Here is a 13114-nt window from a genome sequence, read left to right as displayed (position 1 = left end):
AGACGTTTAAACCATTTAATGGCTTAATTCAATTACAAGGCGGTGAGATATCAATACTTATCTATGGTATATAACCTTAAAATGCGTAACCATACGACGATTGCACTATACCTACGTGTAATGTAGACGTGGAAATAGGCACGTGTTTTATTTAATGTTATAGGTAGTGATAAATAAGTCAGTAAATATAAGGACTATGAAAGCATTTAAAATGTATACTTGTTTTTCTTTGTTACATTGTTGCATTGCTTATAACAATGATATTTCTTATTAAAATTATTGTCATTTAAAGGACGTAAATTATTCACGGTACATAACATTTTAAGAGCTTCTATTTAATACACCTTTATTGGTGACGTAATAATCAAGTAGGATCTATGATAAGGGCTGACATACACAGGGCGCGTAATTTTATAAATATTAAGAGAATTATCTTAGATATTACTGTAATATGAATATAAAATTAAAGACAAAGTTATATTCTAAAATTTGTATTTCATTTATTTATAAATAGTCAATTAATATAGCTTTAACAATATAGAGTGAGTAACGACTTAGCCTGTAGGGGCGGTGCTTTCACACCACAGAGTCTTTGCGGTTCCTGCAACAAACAACAAGATAGGTATTAAACGAAACCTAATTTTTCAAAGATGAAATATCCGTTATCAAAAAAAGTTGTGTGAAAAATGTGGTGTTGTGTGACGGGAGTTATGTATATTGCATGTAAGGGCGTGGGAAATGGCAACATTAGGTAACATTAGTTTCCTACGTGAGATCGGCCACAGATCAAATCCAATCAAATAGATTATTTGTTAATAGATATAGGTACTACATGGTGGTTTACATATTACTTCCATTATATCTAGTCATATTATTATGACATACAAATATTCTAATCATTATTTATGTGCCGCTACCCCTGAGGACTAAGCTGGAACGCCTGTGAAAAGTATGTCTCCTACCACACCCTTCAAACCAGGACACAGCAGAAATAGGTGTGGCGGTGGTGCCGGTGGAGTCGAACCACCGAGGTTTCTACAACCATATAAATGAGAGTGCGCCGTGTCATGGATGTTGCATGTATGGCAGTAGTGTGTATTTGTGTATTGTGTAATTGTACAGCATTGGTGTATATGTGCTTGTGTGTGTGTGTGTGTGTGTGTGTGTGTGTGTGCGTGTGTGTGCGTGTGTGTGCGTGTGTGTGCGTGTGTGTGCGTGTGTGTGCGTGTGTGTGCGTGTGTGTGCGTGTGCGTGTGTGTGTGTGTGCGACGCACCATATGTAGTGGTTGTCGAGGTGCGGCGCGCGCATGACGCCGACGCCGCCGCCGAGCCGGCGGTAGTTCATGGCGCCGCACAGCCGCCACTGGTTGGACTCGGGGTCGAACACCTCGATGGACTTGAGGTAGGCGGTGCCGTCGAAGCCGCCCACGGCGTACAGCTGCCCGTTCACCACGGCCAGCCCCACGCCGCTGCGCCGCGACGTCATCGCCACCACCGGCGACCATGCGTCCGTCGCCGGCTCGTACCTTAACACGGATAAAAGTTTAATGAAATCTACGGACACAGAGTTTCAAACGCGGTCCTGACAGACAAAATACTGTTCTCGTGTACAATAAGTATTGACATAATTATATCTACCTTAAGATAGCCGTACAGACATGAGTAAACTCATATTGTACTTGGGGGAAATATAGATATATAAAGGTATATGTAGCAACTTAAGTCCTTACTTACTCTCACTATTGGGCATAGGCTTCCTCTCATAATGAAAAAGATCAAGCCATAGCCCATAGCGCTGACCAAATGCGAATCGGTAGACTTTTTTTAAATCTCTATACATATTTTCTTACAATGTTTCCTTTCACCGTTAAACCAGTTAATAATACATTTTTTATACGTAAATAACAATGAAAAATCAGTGGTGCGTTTAGGATTCGATCGTTGAACCCTCCAATTTAAATATAACTAATTTTATACTTGTTGAAATGTAAAATTGATTGACTAATTTTATAATTGTTGAAATGTAAAATTTATCTTTCCACACCACACAAAAGTGACTTAGGCTAAGCACAAACCGACCTTTCTGCGGAGGAGAGCTCGGTGCAATCGTCGCGGCCGCCGACCGCGTAGATCTGTCCGTCGAACACCGCGCAGCCGAGGTGCTTGCGGCGCGTGGACATGGGCGCCACGGGCGTCCACTTGTTGGCGCGCGGGTCGTAGCGCTCCACCGTGTTGAGCGGCGCCTGGCCGTCCGAGCCGCCCACCGCGTACAGCTGCCCGCCCAGCACCGCCACCGCCACGCCCAGCCGCCGCGTCGTCATCGCTGCCACCTGACACACATCGTATTGAATGCAATACACTCGCTACGTAAACTTGCGGATTCGTACTGCACTACACTGCAACTGCACTCGGGTAATCGGGTACTCGGATATTCGGGTACAGGATCTGCAGGCTCGTTGCCTTATATAAACGTGTTATATCACAAATCGAACATTATAAGCGTTATTTATTATAAGATTCACTTTTTGACTGATATCATAAATTGTATAATTTGCATTTTATTATTTGTCCATCGTCTTCAATCTATTATTGTCCTACAGGGGGACACGGATCTTCTCTAAAAGGCAGAAGAGCTTTACCATAGTTTACTACACTGCCCGAGTGTCAATTGGTAGATTTTACACACTTTTGAATGTTTTTATTTTTTATTTTCAGTTGTGTAGGTTTTCTCATGATGTTTTCTTTTACTTTCTTCGCATGTGATAATTTCTAATAGACACATAACTTCAAAAAATCAAAGGTGCCTGAGATTCGAAGCCTCAAGTTCAAAGTCCTCTTTAAAGATCCTCTGTTTTTGGATTTTTTGTCAATTGGACGTTAAACTCTCAAGTTTAAAGTTCAAATGACATCAAATCCAAAACATCCTACATATAGACCCAGTGTGATGTAGCACGCACCTTGGTCCAGCGGTTCTCCTTGGGGTCGTAGCGCTCGACGTGGTTGAGGCACTGCACGCCGTCCTGGCCGCCCACGGCGTACAGCGCGCCGTCCAGCACGGCCACGCCCACCGACGTGCGGCACGACGACGTCGGCGCCACCGCGCCGCACCACTGCAACCAACAATTACATTTTTATACTATTACATACATACATTACGTACGTAGCTGCCTCAGTGTGTCCTTGCGTAACGAAGTATATGCTAACTAAATTTGCGCGCAACTAGTTTTTTTTTTTATAATATAGGAGTAGCAGACGAGCATGCAGCCCACCTGATGGTAAGTGGCTGCTGCCGCCCATGGACATCTGCAATGAATTATACATATAATACCGGTATGCTTTGACTTTGACTTTGACTTTGACCGGTTCTAATTAACTCGAAAAAAATCCAAAATATGGGTGCGTAAAAATCTGACAAACGCGCCGCGAATACGTTTAGCGAAAGACACGCGAGCTGCACGTATGGATTATTTAACGCGTTCTGTTTATTTAGCATTATAGTACAGAAACGAACTGAAGAGCATGCTCATGATCTGCGTGCGGACAGATCACACACATTCTCTGAGCCATACGTGAGTCGTAGTAAAAGAAGATCACCAAACACACGCAGTAACTCGCGCATGGAGTGCGCCAGACAGTTGCCAGATTAGTTTTTTTAATTACGCATTTATTTTTTTAATTAAAAAATCAACAAAAGCACCTACTGAGAGGAGGTCTTTTTCAGTTGTCCATAACAATTTGAGATTTAAAAATTACAACCTTTTTACAAAGTGCATTAGAGGAATTAAGACTCTATTTTTGTTATAGACTATTTGTTAGTTGTTACTAAGACGGGTTACACAATATAATGATTTCCACCTAGCGATTTTCTTTTACCACATACTGTTGTAAAAACCTCTCAGGTTTACTCCTCTAGCACACCTCAAACATATATCAAGATAACAACTTCAAGGTTAAACAGTCGTACCTGATTGGTCTGGGGGTCGTATCGCTCGATGCTGTTGAGGTAGCTCTGTCCGTCGTGTCCGCCGACGGCGTACAGCAGGTCGTGCAGCACGGCGACGCCGACGCCGCAGCGCCGCTTCGACATCGGCGCCACCATCTTCCACTCCGCCGTCTGCGGCTCGAAGCGCTCCACGGACGCGATCGCGTCGCCGCTGCACCACCCGCCCACCGCGAACAGCACCTCGCCTGCAACCGTAACACACTCGCTATCACACTCACTATTGTAACACGAAGTATATAAATCATTGACGAATGGCGACCTACATACAGACAGATCTGCAACACAAAAAATATCTAAATTTAACCTTTAATTATTTAATTAAATCTAAATCCCAGACAGAAACTACTTCAAGATTTTGTCTATTCAATAGTATGAGTGTTTCCTTTTATTTGTACACATGAAGCCACGACACAGAATGATTGAAGATAAATATAGAAAACCTTATTTATATGAATGCCATATTTTATCCACTTATAATAAATCAATAACATCTGAATGGTTTATCGAATATTAAAATATAGAAATAAATTATATAATTTAATTATTATAAGCATTAAATTAATTGAATATTTTAATATATTCTACTATAGTAAACAAAACCAATTAAATCTTGAAATTAATTGACATCAAAACAACAAATCACTTTATAATATAACAAAAATGACTTAAATTCCAACAGAGCAACAAAATCTAATATCTACACCGCGTCAGTACCTCGTCTAGTAGGTTAAAATGTAACTTCTAGACAATGTCTGTACCTCGCCTGGTGGGTCAAAATGTAATATCTGCACAGTGACCATACCTCTCCTGGTGGGTTTCCGTGGGCGGGTGCGGGGCCCCTGCATGAGCGGGCGCTCCTGCGGCAGCAGCAGGTAGTTCTTGGCCTCGTCCAGCAGGTCGCGGCACGCGTCGTCCGAGCGGATCAGCAGCTCCGACGACACCGTGCCCACCAGGAACTTGGGGCTCAGCAGCGGCAAGCGCACGTGCTGCAGGACCTGCGACCACATCGGAACTAGATCTCAATTTCACATATATTAGGAGCATAAAGATGTAAGGACGGACCCAATTCTGAAACCCTATTCAAGTGTTTTTAGATCGTCTATTTTATTATTATATGACTTAAAAGATAATACTTATACGATTTTTTACATTATTTCGGTGAATTTGTGAAATAGAAATAAAAAATGAAGTATTCTAAATAACAGTTTTTTTTGTATTTTCTTGCTTGATGATTCTGTGACTATTATGTTAATTATATGATATAACTTACTTCAAGTGATGCATATATCATATTACAATACGTTATTTCAAGAGATATATGAACATAAATATTTTTTAGGAATGAGACTAATCAGAGGTAAGTTTTAAAATGTAGGCATTTTTATTCAACATTTTTTAAAGAGAAATAAAATATTAAATGATTAATAGCTATCCAAAACTATGCCAGAGTTATATTATCAAACTAGAACACATCCCACCATCCCACTACTAATCTGGCCTTCATAACGTCCAAACAATTCTCACCTGTGCTAAATGCTGTCGGCGCTCGGCCACGTTGTACTTGACCCAGGACATGACGGCCTGGAAGGTCTGCTCCTCCGAGCGCACGTTCAGCTCGTCCGACGACACGATGTCGATCAGCTGCGCCGCCGGCAGCAACAGGAACTCTTCGCTTTCCATCACCTGCAAATGTCGAATATATTTATAAATACATAGTTACGCAGGTACAGTCCGCGCCAAACTGCTAGTCCGCTCTGAAGTTATTGCAAGCAGGTGTCAGTCAGAGCCAATGCGGTCGAACACAACTAAGCATATACTCCGTATCAACGCACACTAACGCAGCTATGTATCCATGGGCGAGAACGAGCAGCGCAGGATGCCGAGAGGGTCAAAGTCAAAGCGGGGGGGTACCGCTAATATCTACAATTTATATCTACAAAATATTCTATTCCTGTTCTTAGTCTTGCCGTTTATGCACTTTTATTTGAGTGAGACACCCACAAATCGGAGAGACCTAATGTGGGAGCTATGAGTGTAAGAAAGTAATGAGAAAATTACAGATAAATAAACCTGCATTGAACATAATAGTATGTCATAATTTATAACTTTGAAACAACAGTAAAAAAGCTTAGTCACAAAGAGAGTGATGACATTAAGTATACTTTAAAATCAATACTCGTGACATCTTTATCGAGCGCGATGTGACATCGGTTGCCACCATCCCCAGCCAGTTATACTTATAAAGATCTTTTATAATTCTTGTATATTATCTTGTCTTGTATATTTCTTCATTTTGTAAATCCCTAAGAACGTAACTCGCCTCTGGAAAGTTCTGTTGTGTGAATTTATCAGCTATACGGAGGAGTTCTCGGCAGGAGTGCGTGTCGGCGAACGCCCGGATGCCGAGGCAGTTGGAGCAGTCCAGCTGCCTTTTGAGGAACTCGCAGCACACGTCCTGGATCTCTTGGAGCTGCAGGAGACACGCTGCGGGGAGGAGCGCCTGGAAAATATATTTGGAAATAAATTTTAGGGTAAAACTTTCTGAAAGTAGTTTTTAAATTCTAATCTACGAATACAAATTTTGTATATTGATGGCCGAGTAAGGTCAGCAGAGAGCGGGCAGCGGACGCAGTGCCGGGGTCCGCGCTGTTTTCGTCCCAGTAATACCTACAATTTGGTGTTGCGACGCTACTTATTTGTATATTCAGAGCGGACAAGAACTTTGGCGCGGACTCTAACTGGTTTAATGTGGTTTGGTTTCATCAGAACCAAGTAAAATTATCTACTGACGTAAAGACCAAAAGATTATTTACTATTGCATTAAGCAGCATTTCATCCTAACTTTCTGAGGCTGCAGTAATAGTATTTACCTGTACATTGCTCTCCTCGACGACAATGTGAGCGGTGTAGCAGAACTCGACGAGCTGCTCCATGGCGTGCTCGTCCACGTCGCGGATGGTCACCTCGGTGGCGCGCGACTCCGCCAGCTCGCCCGTGAACATCGCGCGGAAGTACGGGCTGCATGCTGACAGTATCACCCTGGGGAGCAAAACGTGAAACTGATATAACAAAAAGGTATTGAAGGTGGTAGAACTCTTTGTGGTTCGACTCTGGCGGCACCACCGCCATATGTCTGCCTCATAACAGCAGTGTTAAGCGCTGCTGTGTTCTGGTTTGAGGGGTGTGGTAAGGGAGACATATATTTCCGAGGCGTTCCAGCTTAGTCCTCAGGAGTAGCGCATCTGTGGCTAACCTCGGGTAGAAATATATAATCCTATCGAGGGTTGATTACAGATGTCCATGGTGGCAGTAGCCACTTACCATCAGGTGGAAGGCATGTTCGTTTGGTAATCCTATATTATAAAGCTATAATATGACACGGCCAAACAACAGAGCAATTCACTATGAGGTAAGTATATTTAGTCTCGTTTTGACATCTATAATCGACCTAAATTATCACAATTCTATGTAAGATCGAACACAGGTGCCTCGATCTTTACTTTACCCTGTGAACCAAACACATAGACGCTTTAAATCGTGATTATGAGTCACACGAGGAAAGGCGAAGATGCCTTTAAAATTATAAATGTTATGATATTTTAATAAAGTGCTGTTTGCTGAGTACATTCCAATGAAAGTAGGCTAAGGAAACAAGATTAACTAATAAAATAATGTTAAGTAAATTTATGTAAACCTCTATTTATTTAATGAATGCCGATTTTGAAGCAGCAATTATAAATCATTATTCATTATTCACGGGCCTAACAGCGAAATGTGTAACTATTTTTTGTTTTGTCGGTATTCACTTTAAAATTGTTTAAAGCTAATTTCCTTTGCTGACACTGAAGTCTGGCCTTAACCTTACAGAGCAGCTTATGGCTTATTATTCTAAGAGTTTATTATTTAAGTATTTCTGTTTGTCCTCGACTCGTTGTCTCAAGTATTGATTTTTTTTTATTGATTAACCTAACGATTAAGTAGAAGCCGCCTATGGATATTTGCCATTTGAAGAATCGCCAATGCATGGCAGGCTTTGGATGAGAGCTCTTTTTGCACCTTTTTTGAAGAGCCCCATGTCGTAGCGCTATAAACCTCAGATGCCCACCTGTGTGCAAACAGCTTCCTGTTAGCTACATTGAGCACGACGTCGCAGAGCTCGCGGTGGCGGCGCAGCGCGGACAGCTCGCCGAGGATGGCGCGCGGGTGCTTCTCGGACGTGTGCGACAGCCGCGCGCCGCCGCCGCCCGGCGACCCGCCCTCGCCCATCCTGAAACCCACCATCACTGCCAACCACTACCTTTATTTGATCGTGTACCCGCCCTATGAATATGGAATGAAAAATGACGTTATTTTACAGGCCAACCATAAGTTACGTAGTATTTTTTTTTATTTTGCGCCGTGGCTATTCCATCCTCTAATGGCACTATGTAAGCGACAAAGTTTAAAAATTCTGTAACATAATTACAAATTGCTAATATAAATTATTTGTGACGTCACAGTAATACGTAGCTTTATCACGCTACGAAGTAACTCTTAACCTTAACTTCTTCCTTGTATTTAACGTAATACATAATTTATGGATGACCTTAAGGAAAGTGTACGTAATTAGGCATGCTCAAATACTGGGGCTTCACTTGGCGCGTGTATGCAATATTGGCCAATTTAGGCCTTTATATGTTTACGTTCATTGCACACATCATTGGTAAGGTATATAACAAGCGCTGCCGCCGATACCGCTCACCAGTCGGTTTTAGTCACACATCAAAGGATTCAAATATGTCTCAAATACCAATGTATGTCACCGATTGAAACAGTGCGCGAACAGGTCATATCACAGCAAATGGCCTTGCAGACCACCTGATATGAAATGGCTGCTGCCCATGAACATTTGTAACTGACACCAAGTAGGATAAGAGAATTGCTGCCAATGAGTATTAAGTTGGACAGGTCAAATTTGTAGTATCTATAACATGAATGCTATGCTATGCTAAACATTCTGGCTTTACATTAAGATTAGACCAAGTGAATTCCTTGAAATTCTCCAAAAACAAAATTTGCCACCATTTTTAAATGTATATACATGGTGAATTTTGCGTGTGAAATACAAAAGTGTGTGGAAGGCCAAATACGAACCTATATTGATGAAAATTCTATTTAAGCAATTGATTAATATATTGACGGTGCATAGTCAATACATTTATGAAAATATTATGTATGTAAGAAAACACACTGATATGTTTGAAAGAAATAGTAACCACCATAACTTTAATACCAGAAATAGAAATAAATTAGTAATTCCTAAACGTAGATTATGTAAGGTGGCTAGATCTTTCGTGGGCAACTGTATTCGCTACTACAATAAAATACCCGACCACATTTTGAATCTCACAGAAAAAAAGTTTAAACATGTCGTTAAACTAACGCTATGTAAAAAAGCGTACTATAAAGTAAGTGATTATTTGACTGACAAAACGGTGTGGTCTGAATTAGCTCCAGCTCCACATGTACCATTACGTTAAGTTAACATTGTCAAAAACATTTTTTTTTAAAAGATGTGTGTTATGGAGTTTCTTTCGCCGCTTCTTCTCCATAACGAAACACCTTGTGAAGTGGTGGTAGTTGCTTTGACATTCAAAAAGTGATCTGTAAAGAACCTATTTTGAATAAAAAATTTTGATTTGATTTGATTTGATTTGATTTGATTTGATATTTTCTATTTGTCCAATTTTATTAAAACTGAATGGAAGGTTACTTGTTGTTATAAGTTTTTCTATTCATCCGAACTTTCAAAAGACTGGTTGAATAATTTATTTATAAATGTCAGCATAAATAACTCTGATCAACCTATACTTTTGTTTGGCTAGTATTCATTAATGTTTACAAAAATAGGTAATTAAACTCATCTAATTTCTAGGAAAAGTAAGTAAAATCAGTCAGTCTTGTAAATCAATATTGTAACAAATATATCAAAATTACATAAAACCCAACAATTATTTTATGGGTATATTTTCTTCAGTGTTCTATATTCTATATAAAGATGGTAAGGACAAAGTATGAAACATTAGCAGTGCGAACTACACATTGATCTCTATTAAAAGCAATAATACTGCATTGTATGGGCAACTGAGACCAACACATTAATGTATCAATCAGTAATTGCTCGTCCAGTTAATTTATATACATAACACGGACTATAAACTGTACTTACTAAATCAATATTTTTTCTTAAAACCATAAATATTTTCATTGTTTTACTGATTATTAAAATTTCATTAAATTATTTTACAACACATCTTACAATTAATTAAACTATAATTATGATCCATTGAAAGATTATGTATTGACAAATTTAAAAACTTTTTGACATAATAAATTTTTAAAAAAATATTTTGGGGTGTACCCTATGGTTAGAAGCCTGTGATATGTTTGATACCTTAAAATCACATAACATAAGCAACTTGTCAAATAAATTTTCATGCATTCAAAAGCATATAAAAGAAAATTACTATCTTTGTAGAAATAATTGTTACTTTCATCATCATCATCAACCCATTATTCTCCCACTGCTGGGCACGGGTCTCCTCTCATAATGAGAAGAATTAGGCCATAGTCCACCGCGCTGGCCAAGTGCGTATTGGTAGACTTCACATACCTTTGAGATATTTTTTTTCTAAATCTCTTAGGTATGCAGGTTTCCTCATGATGTTTTCTTTCACCGTTTTTAGCAAGTGATAATTCATTTCTAATACGCACATCATTTCGAAAAATCAGAGGTGCGTGGCTGGGATTTGAACCTCGGACCCCTCGATCGAGAGGCTGAGTTTCTTAACCACTAGGCTATCACTGCTTGATAATTGTTACTGTTGTTACTTTACTTGATATTTAAGACTGTAAACTGTCAAACAATACTGTTCTCCATGTATTGTGTTTATTCATACATTTGAATAATTTATTCGAATCCTCATATCACCGCTTGTACAATATACTTGTATATTTATTATGAGTGAAATTACTACAATGAACTGACTATCACAACATATCATTTATAGTCCGTTCAATAAAAAGACAAAATAAAAGGTTTTTGTCTGATTAAAGAACCAGCGATACCAAAAACCTATGCAATCAATGGCAATAATTAGATGCTAAATCTTTTGATAGACAAATAAGTCCAAACTGCTGTTAGGAATTTGTTAGAGTCTAGTTATTATAGCCTCCAGCAGACCTGTTAATTGATGTTTAGGTTGAATAGCTATCCACAGAAACCATTTTTTTTTTACATGAAAAAAGTAATTATTGCAAGATGGAGTATATTGTAATCTAAAGACATTGAAAGATTACTTGGGGTAATATTAGACATGGGCTAAATCTGAAAGATTATTATTAAATAGATTAAATTGGCCACATTTCTCTAAATTGGACCTTAAAAATGATGTACCCATTTTCCTATTTACACAATGCTTATAAATTGACACATGAAACTGAATGAAAGTTAAAACCAAAATGATTACCTGTATGTAGTAAGCAACATTAAACATAAAACCGTGATGTAATGGATCATGCAAGATTGTTAGTTGCAAGTGATTGCAATAACACTATCGAAGCTGCGACCATTCTCTTTCACACTACTTTTAATTTTTTATTTAGCTTCATATCATGCTAATATGTGTAATTCTCAAATTGTTCTGATAGGCGCATTGCGAATACCCTTGTAAACTAAAAGTATTTGTGTAATAGTGTAATATGTGCCAAAATGAACATTGATAATGATGTCTTCCATGAATTAAAATGTATTTATTATTATTTACTTACATATTAATAACACCAGAATTTATTTCATCACTATGAGATTCATGTTATGAGATTAACTATTTTCAGAAATAGAGGGCCCAAACTCACAGTGACTGAATGAATTATTTATTTTCTTTAATACTTGTTCACTTGTTACCTATGTCTGTAACTCTACATTTATAAAATATTTCTATATGCTGTAAAACATGCATATTTTTGTTATCTACTATAGAATTCTTCACTTACAATGTACAGATATAATTATTATAAACAGTCAAGATAGGGAACTTGGACCGCGATAGTGTTTAGTTCTGCTCATTCATGAAGTAGCAACAGACTTTACAATACGTATGTCATATCATATTTACATACATAGGTAGATAATATTTAATATGGTGATACTATATACAGAATATCTAAAAATCAGCCTATGCAGTGATTCACTTAGTACTACAGTATATAAGAGTGAATGAAAGGCTTTTTCATAAGTGTTGCTCAATAACTATTGGAGGTATTATGAAATCAACTAGTCAGTAGCAATATTTCAATACATGCAAGTGTCTCACCTCTTGTGTCCGCGCGCGTTTCCCAGCTGCAAGCGCAGCGGGGGCGAAGCCCAACCCCACACGGAGTCAATCTGCGACCAATCCAACTCACAATGAACCACCACAACTGGCTAACATCGCCTCACTCCACTTCTAAATAAAACTTCCTTCATTTGTTACAGCAACGTACATGATAAAAGCACAATAATAACGTCCCGCATCGCTCTGTCGCTCGAATACATTACATGTTTGTTACTACTCAGTAGTTCACAGTAATTTATGCGAATGTCAACGATCTACTGCCTCTTACTTACCTTTGAGAATTATCGTCCACCACACAACAGAACGGTCCTCCGAGGAGCGCGAATGTTCCCTTCGACGCCCTGAGGTCCAACACGAAACGATTAACGAAACATCGATGTTTTTATCACAACAATTTTTTATGTTTACTGTTACACTAGTTTAGACATCATATTATTTTATTCCACTACCACTTTTTATTAGGTCAGATCGAAATGTTGTCTCTGCTTAATCAGTTACCTTGACCTCAAATATAAATCGTAAAAACCACAAAAGTAAACTGGAAAATCATATTTTTTCACACATCTAATATATACTAAGAACTTTTCAAAGTCGAATAAGTCATTTTGTGTGTTTGAATTACAAGAATTTGGAAACAAGTCGAGTTACTATAGGAATATTGATAATATTGATATAGGTTTCCGAACATACTTCTGGGGCAAATGTCAAGTAGTGTATTGCCATATCCTAGATATAT

At 38.8% G+C, this 13114-nt stretch overlaps 1 protein-coding gene across 5 annotated transcripts; it reads right to left on the bottom strand.

Moving 5' to 3' along the window:
• Positions 1 to 475: 475 nt before the first annotated feature.
• dbo (Kelch-like protein diablo) lies at positions 476 to 13093 on the bottom strand. 5 transcript variants are annotated; one of them, XM_073080481.1, is made up of 12 exons: positions 12651 to 13093; positions 12358 to 12428; positions 8109 to 8300; positions 6874 to 7042; positions 6324 to 6503; positions 5528 to 5686; positions 4806 to 4998; positions 3965 to 4188; positions 2958 to 3110; positions 2080 to 2330; positions 1275 to 1526; positions 476 to 601 (listed from the first exon to the last, which is right to left on the bottom strand). In XM_073080481.1, exons 3-12 carry the CDS (start codon positions 8282 to 8284, stop codon positions 577 to 579), a joined length of 1782 nt encoding a protein of 593 aa, XP_072936582.1. In that variant the 5' UTR covers positions 8285 to 8300; positions 12358 to 12428; positions 12651 to 13093; the 3' UTR covers positions 476 to 576. The 5 variants fall into 5 exon arrangements, with proteins under 5 accessions (XP_072936582.1, XP_072936583.1, XP_072936581.1 ...); XM_073080482.1 differs by having other exon boundaries at positions 8109 to 8296; XM_073080480.1 differs by having other exon boundaries at positions 8109 to 8286; positions 12651 to 13092.
• Between the last annotated feature and the right edge of the window lie 21 nt (positions 13094 to 13114).

Source organism: Epargyreus clarus, unplaced genomic scaffold (genome assembly GCF_041222505.1).
Source record: "Epargyreus clarus isolate Ecla_fem2 unplaced genomic scaffold, WU_Ecla_fem_2.2 ptg000015l, whole genome shotgun sequence".
Classification (NCBI taxonomy): Eukaryota; Metazoa; Arthropoda; class Insecta; order Lepidoptera; family Hesperiidae; genus Epargyreus; species Epargyreus clarus.
Note: the sequence above shows the minus strand (reverse complement) of the source record. Positions and strands in the feature narration are given on the sequence as shown.

Coding starts and splice junctions, on each gene's coding strand:
- dbo (XM_073080481.1), bottom strand. CDS start 8,284: ATGGTGGGTTTCAGGATGGGCGAGGGCGGGTCGCCGGGCGGCGGCGGC. Junction 5,687..6,323: donor CACAACAGAACTTTCCAGAG/GCGAGTTACGTT, acceptor CGACATTTGCAG/GTGATGGAAAGCGAAGAGTT. Junction 1,527..2,079: donor GAGCTCTCCTCCGCAGAAAG/GTCGGTTTGTGC, acceptor ATCCGTGTTAAG/GTACGAGCCGGCGACGGACG.